The following is a 22164-nucleotide window of genomic DNA, read 5'->3' as shown; positions in this document are numbered from 1 at the left end:
GACCTCACTGGTAGGGAAAGGGTTAATAGGTAAGGGAGAGTTGGAGGGAGAGTTAGGAGGAGGTGGAGGAGGGACAAGGAGGAGTCAGGGGGCCGTTGCTGAGCTTCCCGCTGTTTGCGGCATTGAGCCGGAAGCAGCGGGAGGAGTAACACAGGGAGAGACAAGCTCCCACCCTCCCGCCCTTTGTTTGTTACCCCTGTGGGGCTTTATGTACGTCCGTTTATGAGTGTTGTCTTTGTTTTGTGTGCTTATTTAACATGTTTTTCCTTTTTTCCCGGAGTAGGTTCTGTTGTCATGGCAGCTGGCGGGGGGAGTCCTTGAGGCCAGTCAGTACAAAATGGTGGGGGGGTCGCATCGGGGGTATGCGTCCCCCAAAAAAGGTACATGGTTGAAGACTTCATCGGGTGTTATCCCTTTGAAGTGGTCTTCTGGTAGAAGGTATATCACTTGAAGGCTTCATCGGGTGTTATCCCTTTGAAGTGGACTTCTAGTGGTCGGTATATCACTTGAGGGCTTCATCGGGTGTTATCCCCTTGAAGTGGACTTCTAGTGGTCGGTATATCACTTGAGGGCTTCATCGGGTGTTATCCCCTTGAAGTGGACTTCTAGTGGTTGGAGCCATCTGCAGAGGTGAACGGTGCTTCCGAGCTGGTTTACGGCTGGAGGTAATTGGTGGTTTGCAGATGGCTAATTCGGTGTGTTCTTAAAAAGGAACATCTGAAGGGGCTTCAAGGACTTCCTCTGCTCGGGTTAATGTTAACGTTAAATTGTTATGTACGATTCTGACCCATGTTGGGTCAAGTGAATTATTAGGAGGAATTCTCTGGTGGATTCCTAACTAGTTATCCGAATGTTTCGGATTTAAATTGTTTTGATAAAACTGTGAAATTAATAAACGGCTGCTGTGGCCATTTCACATCCAACCTCGGTGTCACGTGTCTTTCCTAAAGGTGGGGGTGGAGGGATAAGATGGGTAAGGGAAGGTTCATTAACACACGACTCTACTTAGGAAGGTCATGCTGTAATACACACCAAGGACAATTTGTTCCCAAAGACCCATGGTATACTCCTGTGCATCCACAATACATAGTTTCATTTCCTTGTAAGTCTGTTTCTTCCATACACCCTGGATAACGTTTACAATCAGTCTTACTTCCTGAAGGGAAGAAATGGCCATATTCCCAACTACCATTATGTATGTACCTTTCTACCAGACTTGGTCTAAATACATCTGAGGTCTGTTGGGTTTTATTGAAGCTTATCTTTATGCCTTTTATGGGGATCTCACCTAGTGTCAGTGTTTTAGTGACATTTTTAGGGAGCCATTTTCAATTTTCCTTTTGTGTGAGAATCAGTGCCTTACCAGGTATCAGGGTTAGATTTACCTGCCACCAGGGATCCTCCATCCATCCTGCTATGGGTAAGGGCACACTGGTATTAGACCATGTATACCTTTTTGTGTTATCCTTTACCTTTGAGGGATCCCAACATGTAGTGTTAAGAAGTTCTTTCTCACTAAGGGGCACAGCCATGTATGGCATGGATTTTGAACTTATAGGACTGTGTGTACATATCCAACAATCAGATAAGTTTGTTAATGCTGTTATAATTTGATGATGTTTTATGAATTTATTGTCCACTTCCTCCTTGAGAACTTGAGTCATCGTCCCCATGAGGGGCAACATCAACACCAACCCTGCCAAGGGCAACATCATCGATCGAGGCGACGTCATCTGGGCTGATAACCTTTTTACAATGGCTTGCATGTATCCAATTGGCTTGTCCTTGGAGCTTCACTGATGTGGCGGTGACCAGCTGTACTTCTACTGGTTGGCTGTACCTTGGAGCTTCACTGATGTGGCGGTGACCAGCTGTACTTCTACTGGTTTGCTGTACCTTGGTTCCAGACTGCTCCTGTTGTGTATCTTTGTTACCACCCAGTCTCCAGGTTGTAGTGAGTGGGTACCTGAAAGAAAGTTTGGATCTGGAATAGAAGAAAGGATTAGTTTATGTGTCCTCTCCAGTTGTTTGTGTAGGGCAGCCAAGTATGTGGTCATATTGTCATAATGCTTTTGTAACTGCTGAGGAAAATACAGTCCTGTCTTTGGCATATTTCCAAACAATATTTCATAGGGAGAAAGTTTATCCTTCCCTCTTGGTGTGGTTCTTACAGAGTATAAAGCCAGGGGTAGACATTGTGTCCACGGTAAAGAAGTTTCATTCATGGCCTTCTGGATTTTTAATTTCAAAGTTCCATTTAGTCTTTCTACCTTACCACTGCTTTGTGGGTGATAGGGAGTATGAAATGCTTATTCTATCCCAAGGCTTTTTAATATGTTCCTCAATAGTTCTTGGGTAATGTGAGTACCTCTGTCACTTTCAATTGTCTCTGGTACTCCATAGCGGCACACGACCTCAGCTATCAGTTTCTTTGCTGTGGTTTCTGTATTTGCTTTAGCCACTGGTAAAGCTTCTGGCCATCCTGAAAATAAATCAGTGCAAACAAGTACATATTGGTACATTCCCACCTTAGGTAGTTGTATGTAGTCCACCTGTAATCGCTGAAAGGGGTAGTAGGACTTAGGAGTGTGTTTAGCTGGTGTTTTGGTGGTTTTACCAGGGTTGTGTTGTGCACATGTCATGCAGCCCTCTGTATATTTGGCTGCTGCATTTTGAAAACCTGGAGCATGCCATGTCTGTAACACTAGCTGGCTCACAGCTCCCTTTGAACAGTGTGTTTTCCCATGGGCTAGGGCACACATCATTGGATACAGTGCTCTTGGTAGGCAAACCTTAGAATTAAGATGCCTCAACTGTCCTAGACCTATTGCTGCACCTCTCTCCTCCCATTCTGCTTGTTCTTGAGGGGGTGCTTGGTCCTGGAAAGCACGCAACAGGGTCTCTGTGATGGGTTGTAAAACAGGCTTCACAATCATCAGAGGGAGAGCAGCAGCGTCCTTTGCCGCTGCATCCGCAGCCTCATTCCCTTTTGATAGGAGATCACTGTTATTAGTGTGTGCCTGTACTTTGACTATAGCTGCTTGGTCTGGCATGTGCAGTGATTCTAAAAGTTCTTCTACTGCTTTTGCATTCTTTATAGGTTTACCTGCCGAGGTCAAGAACCCTCTGGCTCTCCATATTGTCCCAAAGTCATGTGCAACTCCAAAGGCATATCTGGAGTCAGTGTATATGTTGACACGCTGTCCCTTACCCAATTTACACGCCTCAGCGAGTGCTTTTAGTTCTGCCTCCTGAGCTGAGCTGCTGGAGGGTAGGGACTGTTGTATGACGGCCTTACCATTGTGGACCACTGAGGAAATGTCCTTTGTCTTCGCTCCAATATCGAGATCCATCTACAAAATACTCAGCATCAGGGTTAATCAGAGCAACATCAAATATACTGTTTATGCCGTTTGATTCCATATCCACTAGGCTTTGACAGTCATGTTCATGTTCAAAATTAAATAGTTCATCATCAGTGGATAGTTGAAAAATAAGGGGGTGTCCATGTCCCTGTCCCCCCACTCCTCCCTCCTTTTGTTCAGAATCTAGGGGCAGGAGTGTCGCTGGATTCAGAACAACACAACGTTTGATAGTCACATTAGGGGACAGAAGAGTAAGTTCAATTTTAGTAAGTCTTGCAACTGATAAGTGTTTTGTCTTGACTGTGTTCATCATTTCTTACACTGCGTGTGGGACTTGCACAATAATGTCATGTTGGAGTACAATATCTTCTGCTTTTTTTTTCAACTAAAGCTGCTGCTGCTGAGACAGCGCGTATGCAGGTCGGGGATCCTAGTACAATGGGATCCAGAGCAAGGGAGTAATAGGCAAGAGGTCGCATCTTGCCTCCATGATCTTGGGCTAATACTCCAGAGGCATGGCCTGCCTGTTCATGGCAGAACAGAGTAAATGGCTTATTGTAGTCAGGAAGTCCCAATGCTGGCCTTGTAGTCAGTGACAGTTTCAGGGAGTGAAAATTGTCAATTGCCTCAGGTGACAGTACAAATGGGTCAGAGGTGAGACAGTCATATAATGGTTGCATCATAGCAGAGGCATCCCTGATCCAGGCTCTGCAGTACCCTATTAAACCCAGGAAAGTCCTCAATTGTTTAGAGTTTCTAGGGACTGGGTGTTTCTGTATAATTTCCAGCCTGTCAGGAGTTAAGTGTTTCATACCTTGGGAAATACAGTGACCAAGGAAAACAACTGTTTTGGCACATAATTGCAGCTTGTGCTTGCTCGCTTTACAGCCTACTTCTTCTAGGAACATTAATAGTTTTAGAATCTGTTTCACTGTTCTCCAGACTCTCACTACAAAGTAACAAATCATCTACATATTGTAGTAGAACTGAGGACTGATTGGGGGGCTGCCAGGTGTCCAGAATATCTTTCATGGTACGTGAGAAGATATCAGGGGAATTTGCGGCACCCTGTGGCAGCACTACCCAAGCGTACTGTCTTCCCCTATGTGTAAATGCAAAATACTGCTGGCACTCTTTATCCAGCGGGATGTAGAAGAAAGCATTGGCTAAGTCTATAACTGTGAAATAGACTGCAGTGCCGGGGACCTAGTTGAGCAGGGTATGTGGGTTAGGCACTTGTGGTGTATTAATTATTGTCACAGCATTCACAGCCCGTAGGTCATGTACCATCCGGTACTGTACAGGTTGACCGGGCAGTGTCTTTTTCTTTACTGGGTAAAGAGCAGTGTTGAAAGGCGAGATTATGGGCACTATAAGATTGTTTTCCAGTAAGGAGTTAATATCCTTTTCTATAGCAGTGTCTTGCTGCGGACTCAGAGGATATTGCTTTATACATACAGGACGGTTCTGCATGTCTGGTTTTAAATTTACTTGTACAGGCGGCACATTTAAAACTCCTACATCCATCTTATCTTGTGCCCATAGTTTTTCTGGGATGTCTGCCAACCAAAGGGGAGGGGTACTTGGGGCTTTTTCAGTGTCTGGCATACTTGCCATACTAAGGAGTTTGCATAGCAAGGACTCTGGAATGGCAGAAGAAAAGTCCAATGCTCCCAGGGCACTGAGTACATCTGTCCCCAATAAATTGTAGGGAGTGTGTGGTGACACTAACACACGGGAGACAATTGATTGTGTGTCATGTATATTCAGTCGCATTGGTTTTGCTAACTGTAACTGAAATGATGTTCCCTCCACAATCTATATAGTCTGTTGATAGCAACTCTGCCGGTACATATTTGGTTTGTAATACAGTTCTGGCTGCCCCTGTGTCTACTAGAAAAGAGGTATTTTCCCCTGTGGGTAAAGTAACAGGCACCATCAATGATGGACCTGTCGGGGGGAGCACTTGGCAGAGGGAGACATCAGGGTTGCCAGTTTCCTATGCAGCAATCAAAGAATTGGGAGGCTCAACTGGACGGGAGGGACATCGGGCTGAATAATGACCCTTCTTATCACAATTCCAGCATGTAATCTGGCTAAGATCCCTTCTCTGGGTTCTCAAAGTGTCTTTTTGTTCCCTGCCTCTTCCTCTATAGCCCCCCTTTTGTTGCATCGGGGCGAGACGGGTTCTTTTAGGAGCTAAATATAACTCTGCACCTTTTGCAATGCTTACTAAATTATTAAACTGGCATGTACGCCAGTCGGGGCGGGATCTTTTAACAGCTTCTTGTACTGCCGGCTTAAGACCGGACATAAAATTTATTTTTAGTAGGCGCAAGTCTTTTGCATCACCTTCTTCATACCCATGATCTACCCACTGCTGCTGTGAAGTTGTGGCATAATCAGGGACTGACTGTTTAACATCTTGGGAAAATGACATAAAACTATCAGTTCGATCCTGTTGAGTAGTATCTACCCAGGGCTGCATAGCGTTCAGGTATTCTAGTCCTGATTGCTCATTGGTTTTATTTGCTGGTACGGGATTTGCAATAGCAGCTTGAATTTGATTTTTGAGCACTTCCCCTCCCTTTGTTTCTACCAGGCTCTCAATATCTGACCATGTAGCACGGTAAGCTAGATGTACTGCTCGCAGCTTTCTATGGAAAGCGCTGGGTGTTTTCCGTGGGTCTGGGAGTGTGCCACATACAGCTAGTAAATCAGCCGGGCTCCAGGGGCGATACACAGTGGCTTCATGTGACTGGATTTCCCCTACTGCCCCAGGTACTGGTTGCCCGTCTACATCTACTGGTTTTGGTCCCCTGTGTGTATGGATACTTGATACTAACGGAAACAATCTAGTGGGGCGCTGCGTACCACAACTGACACAATATCCTGCAGTGAGGGGGTTCTGCTGCCCACAGTGTGGACATGTCCAGCAGCTGCCTTTCTTGCTATTTTCAGGATAAGGAGATGGCGCAGTTGCTGCTGTGGGGCTGTTTGGCAGTTGTAAAGGGGTTAACACATTAGTGAGGAGCTTTTCACTTAAAGGGTCATATAAATCATACATTATTCCATGATTTGCTTCCATACTCTTATGTTCTGTGTTACTCACTCTCTGTGCTACCTCATACCACATTTGGGCTTTTTCCACCATGTTATTGTCTTTCGACCATCCAACACAATTTGTCATAAATCTTTTCCAATCACATTCTGCTAATGTTCCATAGGACCCAACTCCCATCATTTTAAACATTCTTTTACAATCCTTCACAACCTCAGATCCTTTTGCTCTTTCTACTATTTTGATGGCAGAGACCCACGTCTCAGGGCTGTCCCGCATTTTTGTCTTACTATTTTCTGACCCCATGGTCAGATGGCGTATTCAATCCAGCGGTCTGATGTTATTCTACTACAGACTTAATTACTTGGATGTTATTTTACATCAAAGTGTATATGCCAGATTATCATGTGCTAGAAATCAGTCTGTACTGATTCCCACCTTATGCCAGTCTGGCAATGCATACAACTGGTTTATGGACCCTTACACACAATATCACTGGCTGGCAATGCGTTAGGAATATATAAATTATTTTCTAATACAGTATTCAAAGTTTTTCCTATTGTACTGGGTAATGGTATTGAGTGCAAATTCAATATAGACACAATTGCTCCTCCTTGCACTGAGTGTATATCGTCTTCTATGAAGTGGATATTACTTCTGGGCTGGGAGCCATACAGTTTCAACAATTTGATATGTATGTCTTCTCACAGATGTATTCAACATCACACTACACACACATTTATCACACTTGTCACATACACCCCCATGTAAATCCATTTAACCACACTACCATCCTGACAAAGGACCTGATTATTACGGGACCCCTTTGTGGCTGAAACAAATGGTGTAACATAAAGTCTGTTACTTACCGATCGGTTTTGGTTTCAGTGACTCCCCAGGTCCTTCCAGATTAGTGGACTTTGCACAAAATTCTCATTAGGAGGTCCCGGGCTGTTCGGCACCATAACTGTCGAAGAAACCCCTTCCAGGTAGCACCTTTTGGGATGGGTGCTCTAATGGGCTCCCTCTGCTTTGTCAGGTGGTATTCAAATATGGTAATTGAAGTATCAGCAGTGCACCAGGAGATCAATAAAGACAATAGAAATCTGTTGTCTCAATCAATATTCTCATTTATTATCAAGATACATAGGTTAATATACCCTCAGGGCGTACCTTCTAACCAGGGTGTTACCTCTCATGGAACAACCAATCATAACATTTTACACGTAGACTGAAAATACGTCATAGGGTACCTTCCCTCTGAGGTCACGTGATCTTTCTAACACCTGCAAATCCTGGCCTACAAACAATAGAAATGTAGGAGGTTTTCATAAGTGTATGTGGTGATTTCATATATGTGTGTGAAATACTGAGATGAAGAGAATTAATTACAAATATGATGATTATTTCAGGTCTAGGCGTTCTGCCAGACTCCTATCTACCAGTATTGAAGGCCACGAAAAAGAACACAAAGTAATAACTTATTCCCTTGTGATTTAAGCAGAACTAGAAAGAGGTCATTACAAGATGGAGAATACATATCTTCATAATCCGGCATCCTGCTTGATAATTCATAGTGTAATTTAATACAGAGAACATAAGCAATTTGACCATCGATCACATCCGGCAGCGGGGCAGGGATTCCTAGCGTCGTACATAAATATGATGCTAGGAGCCGGCTCCCTGCAGTGTTCAGTCCGGAACTTGCGGCCGAAATACGTTCCATCCTTTACGGACGTAACATGCTCGTGTGAATCCAGCCTCACTGATAGAGCAGTAATACTATGGACATCTCTGACAGAAGTTGTGATGGTTAATTCGTTAAAATATTTTTAAAAAGGGTCTGGATGTATGCATGACACAAGTATTACAAGAACAACAAAGAGAGAATGGTTGTGTCATGCTCCACCCCCTCAGGTCCTACATGAAGCTTTTTTATTCTTAATTCATGATTAACTGGACTGATAACTTAAATCATAGCCATATTGTCCATCTGTAATAAAGCGCAAGGTCTTTCCAATCATATAGACCCTGTAACTCTGCACATGTTTGAGTCAGCGGCCTGATTCGTACACCAGCAGCACAGCAGTAAATGTGGATTTAGACGTTCGCTGAGTATGAAGTGCAGCATATTTCATTGCCTACAACAATTTATTTGCTGTACAAGTTACTGTATACCGGATTCATTGGCTATATTCTCATGCAAAGTTCTAGAAAGTTCGAGCATATATCAAACTTGACTTTACATCCCCTAGAGCAGTGTATTTTCTTAACTTTCCTTGCCCAAGCGAAAATTTAGTTCTTATGAAACTCTGATCCATGGATCCATCGCGGAGAAGAAATATTAGTGTTGAGCAATAAGCAGTATAGTGAAATGAATAGGATTATATAATAAACCTCCTTTAGAGTAAATCTTAGCAGTACTATAGGCCTGTTCTTAATCTATGAAGTAAGACAAACGTGATCGAGGTAGATATCTCAAAAGTAGTTTCTTCCTATACAATATTTGGAGTTTACTGAAACAATAGAAAATAAAGGAGCTTGATAGACTGGAATATGATAATAAATCTCTGCTCCTACGTTCTGTCAAAATCCTGGAGCACCTTCCCTTGCTTAGAATGATTCCACTTGCAGAAAACAATCGGCCTGATGTCCAATGTAGTCCGAAATAATCTTGAGGAACTTTCCTCTCTTACATTAGGGCAGTGCCCTATGACCTATGGCTGGAGAAATCCCAGAGCCCCGTATTCAGTTCTAAACACTCCCTTGGCTGGAATTCCATGGGACGTTTTGTTAGTGTATTTAGAGCAGTTTTCTAGTGATTTTAACGTGCTTCCTAATTTCTGTGAAAAACGCATTTTAAAAAACTGATGCGTTTGACAACGAATTTCTGTGGTTTGGACATTTTCAGTCATGCGGCTATTTTAGGTGAAACACATGACTTAAATGCTTTACCTGTAATAACCGCGCAGCCAAGAAACTCATTGCAAAATCAGTGATGCGCGGTAAAACGCACGCTTCAAAACTGCTATAAAAACGCGATCAAAACGCCCAGTGGAATTCCAGCCTAGGGGCACAAGCCCACAACCGCTGTCTTCTTCAGTGTTCTATCCGTTTTTTTTAAACTGAACCATACATTTCTATGGGGCTATGCATACATCAGTATTTTTTTCGGATCCGTGTCTCCATTCCGTAACTTATAGAACAGGCCTTATTCTTGTCCATATATACGATCCGTCTCACCCATTCTAGTGTTTGGGCTGCAAAAAAACTGACAGCACACAGAAGCCACTAGGATCCGTGTTTTGAAAACGGTTGTGTGCATGATACCTTATAGGTTTTAAATTTTTTTATTTTGGCTCTTTTTAAAAACCTACAAGATGAAACAATGAAAGAAATAGTAAAAATAATAAGGGGCCTATGATGACCCTTAATGGCCTAGGGCCTAGAGCACAAACACACTGAGGGACCCTATTAGTTGGCGGGCAGGCGAACAGTTAAATTTTACAAAGAATGCCAAAGGCAAATGAAGCCCGTTTTTTCCCAACTAACATGTATCACTACTCTAAATACTAAGGAGTTATCTTTATTAATTTGAACAAAAAAATCAAACCACATATACGATTAAAATTACAATGTAGAGAAACAGCAACAGTCTTTATTGCTAAGGCTAAGAGACAGCATAGTACCAGCTAGTAGAGACAGAGCATAGAGAAAGGATTGTCCGCGATGCGGTAATAGATAGTATCTAAGCTAATATGAGTAGCTATCTATATGCTCAGGCTGTCTAGACCTACATTGAGCTAAAAATTATAAAAGCCCCCACGACATGTTTCGCTGCTACGCAGCATCTTTAGAGGTATAGGGGCTAATGGCTGCGTCCTCACAAGACACAACCCTTTTAAAAACTTCGATTGACATAGGAAGGGGTGTGTCAAAGACAAAAGCCAATGTCTTCCAAACATGATGGATGTATATGGCAGCCAATAGAGAGTGAAGAAGCTCGACCAATCAGGGAACACTGTCTGTGCAAGCGCACATGTATAAGGGTATGTGCACACACAAAATAAAAAACATCTCAAAATACGGAGCTGTTTTCAAGGGAAAACAGCTCTTGATTTTCAGACGTTTTTATAATCTAAGTCGCGTTTTTAACTGCCGTTTTTAGAGCTGTTTTTCTATAGAGTCTATGAAAAACGGCTCCAAAAACTGCTGAAGTGACATGCACTTCTTTTTCGCGGCTGTTTTTTTAAAATGCCCCGTCGGAACAGAACGCCGTTTTACCCATTGAAATCAATGGGCAGATGTTTGGAGGCGTTCTGCTTCCGATTTCTCAGCCGTTTTTTGGGATGTTTACGGCCCGAAAAACAGATGAAGACTCTGTGTGAACATACCCTAATAGATACACTTGGTCTTTTTCTTCTCCACTGCTGTGCTAATGCACAGAAGCGGGGAATTAGGATTTTCGAGGCAATGAAGAGATTCCGGATTTGCGCATGCTCAGAGACTTAGAGAACTGAAGACTATCCAGGAGAAGTACAAAAGTTCTAGGACTTAGACTATTAGGGTGGAAAAAGTAATAGCTTTGCGTATGCTAGATACAGTGAAGGAAATAAGTATTTGATCCCTTGCTGATTTTGTAAGTTTGCCCACTATCAAAGACATGAACAGTCTAGAATTTTTAGGCTAGGTTAATTTTACCAGTGAGAGATAGATTATATAAAAAAAAAAACAGAAAATCACATTGTCAAAATTATATATATTTATTTGCATTGTGCACAGGGAAATAAGTATTTGATCCCTTTGGCAAACAAGACTTAATACTTGGTGGCAAAACCCTTGTTGGCAAGCACAGCAGTCAGACGTTTTTAGTAGTTGATGATGAGGTTTGCACACATGTTAGATGGAATTTTGGCCCACTCCTCTTTGCAGATCATCTGTAAATCATGAAGATTTCGAGGCTGTCGCTTGGCAACTCGGATCTTCAGCTCCCTCCTTAAGTTTTCGATGGGATTAAGGTCTGGAGACTGGCTAGGCCACTCCATGACCTTAATGTGCTTCTTTTTGAGCCACTACTTTGTTGCCTTGGCTGTATGTTTCGGGTCATTGTCGTGCTGGAAGACCCAGCCACGAGCCATTTTTAATGTCCTGGTGGAGGGAAGGAGGTTGTCACTCAGGATTTGACGGTACATGGCTCCATCCATTCTCCCATTGATGCGGTGAAGTAGTCCTGTGCCCTTAGCAGAGAAACACCCCCAAAACATAATGTTTCCACCTCCATGCTTGACAGTGGGGACGGTGTTCTTTGGGTCATAGGGAGCATTTCTCTTCCTCCAAACACGGCGAGTTGAGTTAATGCCAAAGAGCTCAATTTTAGTCTCATCTGACCACAGCACCTTCTCCCAATCACTCTCAGAATCATCCAGATGTTCATTTGCAATCTTCAGACGGGCCTGTACATGTGCCTTCTTGAGCAGGGGGACCTTGCGGGCACTGCAGGATTTTAATCCATTACGGCGTAATGTATTATCAATGGTTTTCTTGGTGACTGTGGTCCCAGCTGCCTTGAGATCATTAACAAGTTCCCCCCGTGTAGTTTTCGGCTGAGCTCTCACCTTCCTCAGGATCAAGGATACCCCACGAGGTGAGATTTTGCATGGAGCCCCAGATCGATGTTGATTGACAGTCATTTTGTATGTCTTCCATTTTCTTACTATTGCACCAACAGTTGTCTCCTTCTCACCCAGCGTCTTACTTATGGTTTTGTAGCCCATTCCAGCCTTGTGCAGGTCTATGATCTTGTCCCTGACATCCTTAGAAAGCTCTTTGGTCTTGCCCATGTTGTAGAGGTTAGAGTCAAACTGATTCATTGAGTCTGTGGACAGGAGTTTTTTATACTGGTGACCATTTAAGACAGCTGTCTTTAATGCAGGCACCAAGTTGATTTGGAGCGTGTAACTGGTCTGGAGGAGGCTGAACTCTTAATGGTTGGTAGGGGATCAAATACTTATTTCTCTGTGCACAATGCAAATAAATATATATAATTTTGACTATGTGATTTTCTTTTTTTTTTTTTATATAATCTATCTCTCACTGGTAAAATTAACCTAGCCTAAAAATTCTAGACTGTTCATGACTTTGACAGTGGGCAAACTTACAAAATCAGCAAGGGATCAAATACTTATTTCCTCCACTGTACTTAGCTCTACGAACATGAGTGTATTAAATGTATCAATTCAGAAAAAAACTTTAATTGAAAAGGAAGAGAATAGATGGCCCATATTGTGAACAATTAGTTTTAGAAGAAAAAAAATACATGATAAGTATTGTTTGTCAATAGTGTAACCTCTGTGAGCCAAGACCTTACAATAAAAATGGATATTTAGTTTGCCATATTAATATTGCCGATAATGAAGGAAGAGATGGGGATGAAAATGCTAGTAAAAAAGAAAAAGGAGGAAAGAAGAAAGGACCGCCATTATGGCCAAAATTTTATATGAATGACTATTTTTAGAGTGTATTTAACGTAATGTGTGTAAGAGTAGTGTAATTGAGAATATGGTAATGGGGGATAAAAAATGGATACATTATTAGAAAAAGATACAAAGGTGAAACCTTCATTGAGGCCTTTAGGACTCAAGCTATTGAGACAGTGAATCCACCGGGCTTCTTCCTGAAGTAGTTTGCGATCTAAGTCGCCACCTCTTGGTCCTAATCTCACTTGGGTAATGCCCCAAAATTGAAGTGACTTAATATTACTGTCATGTAGAGTTCTGACATGTCTGGACAGGGGAGTATCTTCTTGTTTTTTTTTATAGAACTAAAGTGTTTAGAAATTCTTCTCCTGAGTGGTCTTACCAATTTAACATTTTGAACAGGAGCATCTAGCCGCAAAAACAATTCCGCTACTCTGCCAATTAATGAAATTCTTAATGTGATATGTCTTGTCATCGGTGGGATTGCAAAAATATTTTGTTTTTGGCATATAGGGACAGAAGGAACATCTCCCACATGGATGACACCCATGACTGGAAGATTTGAGCCAAGTGGACTGTGAAGTTTTCTGTCTGGTAAAGTGACTGTGAACTAGAAATTCACAGAGATTCTTACTTCTACTGTACGTAACTGTAACATCCTCGGTCGCAGACCGCAGACTCCTATCATCCTGCAGACATCTTCCTCCCCAGAGATGCCAGCACATGCGGCCGTCCTGTCCTGCAGTGACCATTAGGGTGCGCTCTCGAGCTCATTCCCGGCCTTAATGGGCCAGAGCACACACATGTTTTAGATTGACTGATTGCTCCTATGATCACCCTGGACTATAAGAATGGCCCTGCCCCTTCCGTCATTGCCTGAGCTTTGTTGCGTTTACCCGTGTTAGTCTTTGCAAATTGTCCATTCGTGTTTTCCAGTTCCCAGTGTTCCCGTTCCTGCTACCTGTAGCCTGTATCCCGTGCTACCTTGTTCCTGTGCCGTAGAGAGTTGGAGTCGTGTTGTGTCATATACTACGCCTGCTGTATTTCACCGCGCCTGGTGTCTGCCTGCTGCCAAGGTCCTATCTGAGCCTGCCATCGCTACTGTCTGTATTGCCACAGGTACCCTTATTTGAACAATTGACTCTGCCTTGGTAATCCTGTTTGGTCAGCTGCTGTCCCACTACAGTGGTACAGCCCATACATCTACCGTGACAGTAACCGTAGGGGTAGTAGAAATGACATTACGTAGATCTGGGTCTGAAGATAAAATCCGCCAGTATCTATGTAGAATCTTAATCACCTGTGAAGAACAGGCATTATAAGTGCCAATGCATCTAATAAGTTGGAAAGATTTAGTGTTGAGTAATGATCGAGAACAAATTAGATCACTTCTCTTAGTCGTCCTGGCCCTGGCATAAGACTGATGTAAACTTTTTTTGGGGTAACCCCGGGCTATACATTTTTTAAATAATCCATCACATCTGAGCAATTCCTTTTGGCTCTCAAATATTCGCCTCTCTTAAGCGAAGGGGAATGGTGACCCTTCCAATGTAGGACGTTACTAGTGGCGGTAGCCTTATGAAAGATATCTGTATGGACACTGCCACCAGGGTCCAATGAGATTATAAGATCTAAAGAATTGATATGTTATCATGTATTTCATGTGTGAAATGCATTCCAATGGTATTGGTATTCAGTACTGACATGAAATCAAGATATTAAGATATTACGATCTCCATCCCATAAAACAAGGATATCGTCAATGTAACGACCCCAAAATACAACGTGACAAGTAAAACTAAGTAAGTCTTCAGTGAAGGGCCTAGATCACTCTCAGTCTGCCCCTTGGTCCCCTTAACATGCTACGGATATAGCCATTTTCATCTTGACTGATAACTTGCTACAGTGTGATATCACACAACAAATGCCATTGAGTGAGTCATTTAAAAAGTCAAAATAAAGGATCTTGCCACTGTGTATTTAATGCATTAAAAGACAAGATAAAGATGGCTACATCTGTATATGTAATACAATGAAGATCTAGTGACCAGTAAAAGTATGCAGCCTTCAGTGACCTGACCAAGTACAATGACCCATTTAACTGGAAAGCTCTCTGCAAAATTCTGGCTGGACTTGGATAGGCTCGTAAATTTATCACTGTCCTGACACTGTAACATTATCAGATGATTGCTGTCTCCAGGGGAAAAGAATCCCTTTGTCACTGCGAATTGGGTTAAGCATGATTGTGTCATCACAAGCGACCACTTCATGAACTCCTCGTCAACCTCCTGCTACTGATTACTAAAGGAGCGAAAAAATAAGGACAAGGAGTCACAGCGCCACAAATAATAGAAATGAGTAAAAAATTGTATTCAATACAAAATCATACACGACACAAATAGTTAAAAACAATAGCGAGGATCTAAAATACCATATAAGTGTGGACCATTCAAACATAATGATGTTGCCACGAGTATGCTGTATTAAGCACACAATTGAACATGTGTGCGCCAGGCAGTAACAAAGACACCTAAGTCAGTGATGTATCATCGTAGTGTTTCACTTATGCTATAGAAGTATATAGTTCATATAAGTAAAATGAAGTGCCAAAAAGGCCCTAGTATCATCAGTAAGAAGCAAAAGAGACACTAAGAAAAAACATCACACCCAACATAAGCTACTACCTTAAATATGTATAAGTCAAGGAGAGGAAATATCCAGGCATGTTCTGTGATGTAAGTTAAAAATCTGCCTGGAATAACAGATATCTTAGTGAGAAACAGTCTTACCCATGGAGGTGGAAACGATAAAGTGGTCCACAAAGTATAGCCTGATGTAATGGCACCCCGACGCGCGTTTTGCTAGTACAGCATCCTCAGGGGGTATTAACTAATCTATGTGAGTGTCCAGTTTATATATAAGTCCCCTAGTAATCAACAAGTGTGTTCCTGTATATCCTGTCAGTCCGGTCTCTTGCGCATGCACGCGAGTATGCCTGAAGCCACGAGATCTCCGTCGCCTGTCGTCACACTCTCACTGCGCCTGCGTGCCTCCGAGGACGCGTCTCTAGGGAGACCACACAGGCGCAGCGCCAGTGTATAGATGAGAGGGGAACGGGGCGGGCTCTCAGTCTCACCACAACATGCACAACCCCGGAGAAGAGGATATTGCTGTAAGTATGTGCAAATCTATTTAATATAATGATCAAACAAATTATAGATCCAGTACATGCCAAGGTAGGTCCCCTGATTGTATCCCGAACAGCATGAACAAATGTGAAGACAGAAGAATTGTTCATAAATTACCAATTATATAAAGAGCATAAACCCAAAATAGTGCCATGATAATATGCAAAAAGCTTTTATCAATGATAAAGTGGTAAAGTACAACAACTAAAGATAAGAAAAATAATAACAAATTCTACAAGAATCGCGACAAAGTGAATACTGTTCAACCTTGTGTCATTTGATAATTGTTTTACCCTGGTTGGTATATTTCTCACGGTGAATATATAAATTCTGTCTTTTATTATTTTTATATCTGTTGGTCTATTTTTATTATTTATTTATTATTTTTTTATATATATATTTTTTTTTTTTGAAGCTTGAAATCACGTCTTCCTTACATGGTTTCCATGTACTTAAACACACATTTTTTTTAGCCCTTTATGATATTTTATTATTGTTTTGGTATTTTGTTTGTGCGGTTTTTCGCAGTATTCACTTTGTCGCGATTCTTGTAGAATTTGTTATTATTTTTTAATAAAAATGTAATAATAACTTGCCACAAAGGATGCCTGAATGTACAGTACTGTACAATCTATGAAATGACCACCCAGTTTCAAACCAAACACTAATCCAAAGAATCTGACAAAATACAGACGAAAAAGGATTTTTCCTTTTAAGAATCTATAGTTTTTCTTGTACCACAATCTGTGACTTAAGGGCTATGTATACCATTGCGCGGATTTTTTTTAAATTTTCTTTCTAAATGCAAACTTAAGCAACTAGTAGTCTTCATTAATGTCCTACCATTTTGCTGCTGTAAAGTTTGTGCAGCTTCTGTAGATAACTGGCTGTGCTTCTGTTTCTAACTAAAATCCATCAGTCCACTTCTCCTGAAGGGCTGACGTAATCTGCTTGCCAGGTTGCATGTGGCACATCAGAGAGTGGAGAGGGAGGAAAGCTTTAACTTCTTCAGAAAAGGCAGATCACTCAGGCTGTCAATATCAGAGTATAGATAGGGAGGTCAGCAGAGGGGGGTCACACAGGCTATCAGTGTAGAGAAAAAGCAGTGTTGATACAAAAGAGCTAGTGAAGGCAGCAGCACCCCAGACACACAGACCTCACATCCAGCATGTATGTAGGGAGGGACACGCATACAGAAAAAATTCGGAAACTAGAGCAGCTTGCAAACTAAATATCAAGGGTTCTATAAATGAATAAAGACCCCCTAAAACCTAGTGAAACTTTTTAAGCACCAGGCAACCATTAACATATATAAAAATAATTTTTCCATGTCAAAGGTGTCGATAGCCTTTGAAAGGGTTTTCCGAGCTTATAAAAATTACAGAAACTTACCTATATGTGTATGTGTCTGAATGGCCACCAGGTGATGCTGTCATAGTTCAGAAGTAGTATATATTTTTATTATATCACCCAGCTCTGTACAGCATCCCTGTTGATTCTGCCATGGCTTTCGGATTACCATGTACAGGACTATAGATTGCATGATTTCTCTCCCATATCTGAGACGTATCCTATATTTACAGCTGCCTGCGTGCCTGGAACACAAATGTGCTGCCCTGCATGTGAAACACAATCCCTCCGGAGGGAGGGGGAGAGCAGGGAGCAGTGGAGATAAGGGGTTTGTGAAGTGTATCGTCCCGGGAGTGGGGGAATAACCATGTCTTCTGTATATGAAATACCACACAAGTAGGAGATAAACAGCAGGAGCCTGGTCATGAAACAGAATATTAGTAAGCGACTAATTATACTACAGCTAAACCATCTGCAATACATTTTTAAGGGCCAGAAAACGACTTTAAATATTTTGTGCTCTGTAAGAAACCAGGCTAAGTTTGATCAGTGTTGTCCTCTTTTTAAGAAATTTCTCAATACAATTATAATGTAAAAAACAATACTACTATTACTACTACTACTACTACTAATAATAATACTTATTTTCACTATAATTATTGTTTCTCAATTTAGATGTGAATCAATGGACTGAGGTGTGAAGTCTAAGGAATCTCTTCTCTCCGTTCTTTACACTTAACCCCTGAAAAGAGATGTGGAGAAAGACTATAGCGAAGAACTTGTAGCAAAGTGAGGAATATGGTGGCCAGGGGTTGTCTATGGCTCAGCAGTCAGGATGTGTCAAGCCAGAGGATGAGACAAAACCGTAATGAGAAGTCCAACAAGGAATCAATACCAGGAGAAGAACCACAAGAACCATAAGACAGGAGTGTGATCAAGGAACAAGGCCAAGGTCAAGATCAGGAACAAAGTCAATAACAGTTAGGAACAATAGCCAGGCAAGGATTTACCTTGATATGCTAGCAATAGGTTGCCATGCCTAACATCATCAGAGGTTTCCGGTCCCCCCATGTGGCCATTGGATAGGAGCAGGAAGCTACGGCATCGTTGGGGCAGGAGCAGCAAAGGAGGTAGCTTTTAGTTGCTTAGCAACTGGCGCAACTGTCAGCCGGAGCAGCAACCGTTTGCCAGGACTCATCGCTGGAGCTGGGGAGGTGAATAACAATATAGATATATATACTGCTAATACAGTTAAATATTATTCCTTCTAGTATTACTACAACTTCTAGTTCCAATACAAATTTCACTCCTACTAATACTTTTACTACTACTACTACTGCTACTAATACTACTACTACTACTACTACTACTACTACTACTATTGCTACTACTACTACTACTACTACTACTACTACTACTACTACTACTACTACTACTTTGAATACTATGTATAATTATAAATATTATAATATTGCTTATCAACTAAAGTTTCAAATAAAATGTAACTGGTCTAAGTCATAAGATGTGAACTTATTTAATTATTGCACAAAAAACTACCTAGAATTTAGAAAAAAAACTATGACAGATTTACTTACAGCTATAATAAAAAACAATACCTTATATTTATAGTATAATTTTCTTATAGTTATATGTAGATAAACTATACATAACTTTCCCCTTCATGCAGCTGTGCACTTTATTTTTATCCAGGACATTTAACATAAACGTGTATGTATTAAAAGCTTATTTGAGTAAGATACCAAAATTACTCAGGCTTAGCACAAAAATATTGAAATTGTTGTCTTGCAAATGGAGCATGAAACAGACACATTCTACTTTATTATAACTGGAATACTCATAAAATAAGAGTGAGATTAGAAAATTTGTATTATGCTCAATGAATGGATTTTTCATTCTATAAAATATCTTTAAGGAACTTCTTAAGATTTTATTATAAGTGTAAGGACGTTCTTCCGTGTTATGACATTGTGTAATAAAGTAACCTTCATCCAAGGTATCTAAATTCAATTAAGATGTTAAAATGTTGTACAGGTAAGTGATTGATGATTATATAGAAATTGCTAATTTTACTAGCATGAGAAAAGTCACCTGAATCATGTGTAATGATCTAGTTCCTGTGATACTACTTGAAACAATTAATCGGATGTTACATAGCACCTTCTGGAGGGAATGAGAAAAGGCGCTGGAGCATGGACATTTTAAAAAGGTTCTCAAGTTTCTTCCTGTGAATGTATTGCTTTTACAGATATTGGATAGATGTTATGTAGTTTCATACTTAGGCCAACTGTTGTTGATACAGCCAGTTTAGTGCAAACATGCTGTGTGAGTAAACTAAACAAGAGGACTAATATGTTATTCATTTTTGTGCGTAAAAGACACTGCACTAATAGGAATTTATTGTGCGCTTATAGCCATACATGGTCTTGATGATTTTTTAAGACGAATCATAATAGATGATGAGAATTTTTTATTCATTCAATGGTATAAAACCATCTGAGTCCCTCTGTTCTCAAAATAAATCAAAAACAAGGACAAGTGTAAAGGATCTGCCAGGCACAGCTTCGGGGTTAACTCCCTTAATTAATCAGTCAGCACCTGAATCTACATCCCTGAGACTGACTCCAGCTTCCACCACTCAGGCTGGCAGGCTTAGGAGTGGGAGAGCCTATCGCAGCCTGGCCAGACTCAGCTAGCTCCTGCCCTCTGTCTATTTATACCTGCATTTCCTGTTCCTCCGTGCTTGTTATTCTTTTTCGTGTGGTTTCCTGGCCCAGCTACAGCTCCTTCTATTTTGATCCTGCTCCATACAGACCCTGGCTTACTGACTACTCTTCTGCTCTTCGTTTGGTACCTCGCACTCTCCTGGCTTGACTCGGCTCGTTCACCACTCTGGTTGCTCACGGTGTTGCCGTGGGCAACTGCCCCTTTCCCTTGTTTGTATTCCCTTGTATGTTTGTCGTGTTTGTCGTGCACTTACTGAGTGCAGGGACCGCCGCCCAGTTGTACCCCGTCACCTAGGGCGGGTCGTTGCAAGTAGGCAGGGACAGAGTGGCGGGTAGATTAGGGCTCACTTGTCCGTTTCCCTACCCCCCGGTCATTACAACAAGTTCTGAAAAATTGTTGGCAACTGCGTTTTGTGATGTGCATGTCGTGCTTTTGGTGTATTCTCCTTGTCAAAGCAGATGTATACCAGAAAGTACATAAAGAGGTTGTCGGTTTTGGAATAAATAGTTTTTAAATAGTCTATTAGGGCATTATAAGTTCATAGAGCAGAGTCTATGATTGTGAATCTCCATCAATTATAAGAAGCAGAGAGCAATAACAATGATCCTTTGTCTTATTCAACCTGACCAAAACGGCTTTAAGCCTGGAAAGTCCACTGCTCGAAATTTGTGGACCTCATGATAACAGTGGATCAAGGGTCTTGGTGTCAAAGGACATGGCCAAGGCCTTCAGTTCAGTTGAATGGGAATACATGTGGGCGGTTCTCGAAAAATGTGCCTTTTCTTTAAGTTTCATTAACTGGATAAGTTTATTGTATTGCCCCTGTTCGTTTATATGCTGATATGCTGTACTTGGTTGATGCAGATGTTTCCCTGTCAATGGTTCACCAATTGATTACGGATATTTTATTACAGTCATATTCTGGCCTTCTCATAAATTGGGGCAAATCCCAAGTTCTTCCACTTGATTTTACCACCAGTAGCGTTTTGGCCTCTCCTTCTGTCCCCTTTAAGTTCCCACTGAAATCTCATACCTTGGTGTGTAAGTCATGAGAAGTGTGCTGGACTACTATTGCTTGAATGTTTTACTCTTAATAAATATGGCCTGCCAGCAGACTCAGGCATGGTCCAAATAGTTATTGTCCTTACCAGCTAGGGTGAGCTTGGTAAAGATGGTTCTCCTATGCAAAATACTGTACATACTATTACAATCTCCTACCTACATACCTATTTACTTCACAAGAAAAATTCAAGGGATCATTGCATGTGGGCATAAAAAAACCATGTCTTGTGACATAGCATTTTAATAGGACCTGGGAATCAGGTGTAGTCGCTAAACCAGATTTCAAATTATACTACTGGGCTGCCCGGTTATCTCACTTTCTATGGAGTTTTCATCTGGAAAAGGGAAGGAACAGAGTTGCTTATTTCTCCTTACTCTGAATTATATAGTTGTCTTTCGCACCTTTTCTTCTGAGGCTGATTGGGGCCTATCAGAGCCATTAAAACCATCCAACCCTTAGACAATCACTGCTGTTATGGTCTGCAGTTAGAGTGCATTGGTACTCATCAGGGTATGATGTGTTTATGCCCTTGTGGCACAAGTGAGCTCTCCCTAAACTCCTGTCGCACCCTGTGCATCTACATGGAAAGCTAAAGGGGCATTTTGCATGGAGGACGTGTATGTAGAGGATGTGATCCAATCCTTTCAACAGCTTAAATAAACGTTTATTCTTATTAATCATTTTCACTTACCCTACCTTCAGTTTTGGCATGCTCTCCAGACTCAATTCACAGGTGATTTGCTATTGAAGAAACCTTCCCCATAACTAAATATCTGGTGACTGCCTTAAGCTTTAGGGCAATTTCTATTCTGTATAGAGACTTACTGTCTTTCTGTCATAAAAGTATACTTCTCCTTGCTTGGTTTTGTTGGGAGATGGATGCGGGGAGTCTCACAGAGGAAGAGTGGTCCTTTGC

At 41.5% G+C, this 22164-nt stretch overlaps 1 protein-coding gene across 2 annotated transcripts; it reads right to left on the bottom strand.

Annotated features, from left to right (window-relative positions):
- Window positions 1-1026: 1026 nt before the first annotated feature.
- Window positions 1027-7874, bottom strand: LOC142760676 (uncharacterized). Of its 2 annotated transcripts, none has more exons than XR_012883355.1 (3): window positions 7296-7874; window positions 1897-1984; window positions 1027-1840 (listed from the first exon to the last, which is right to left on the bottom strand). XR_012883355.1 is itself a non-coding variant. In XM_075863865.1 (3 exons), exons 1-2 carry the CDS (start codon window positions 3351-3353, stop codon window positions 1931-1933), a joined length of 879 nt encoding a protein of 292 aa, XP_075719980.1. In that variant the 5' UTR covers window positions 3354-3677; the 3' UTR covers window positions 1055-1840; window positions 1897-1930. The 2 variants fall into 2 exon arrangements, 1 of the variants encoding a protein (XP_075719980.1); XM_075863865.1 differs by lacking the exon at window positions 7296-7874 and adding an exon at window positions 2529-3677 and having other exon boundaries at window positions 1055-1840.
- Between the last annotated feature and the right edge of the window lie 14290 nt (window positions 7875-22164).

This window comes from Rhinoderma darwinii, chromosome 4, assembly GCF_050947455.1.
Source record: "Rhinoderma darwinii isolate aRhiDar2 chromosome 4, aRhiDar2.hap1, whole genome shotgun sequence".
NCBI classification, from domain to species: domain Eukaryota; kingdom Metazoa; phylum Chordata; class Amphibia; order Anura; family Rhinodermatidae; genus Rhinoderma; species Rhinoderma darwinii.
The sequence above is the reverse complement of the archived record's forward strand: the minus strand, read 5'-3'. Positions and strand labels throughout refer to the sequence as shown.

Bases quoted from the DNA above. Each gene is read 5' to 3' on its own strand.
- LOC142760676 (XM_075863865.1), bottom strand. From the start codon at position 3,353: ATGGATCTCGATATTGGAGCGAAGACAAAGGACATTTCCTCAGTGGTC. The intron at 1,985-2,528 runs GTGGGAATGTAC...CTTCTATTCCAG, and splicing joins ACTACATACAACTACCTAAG to ATCCAAACTTTCTTTCAGGT.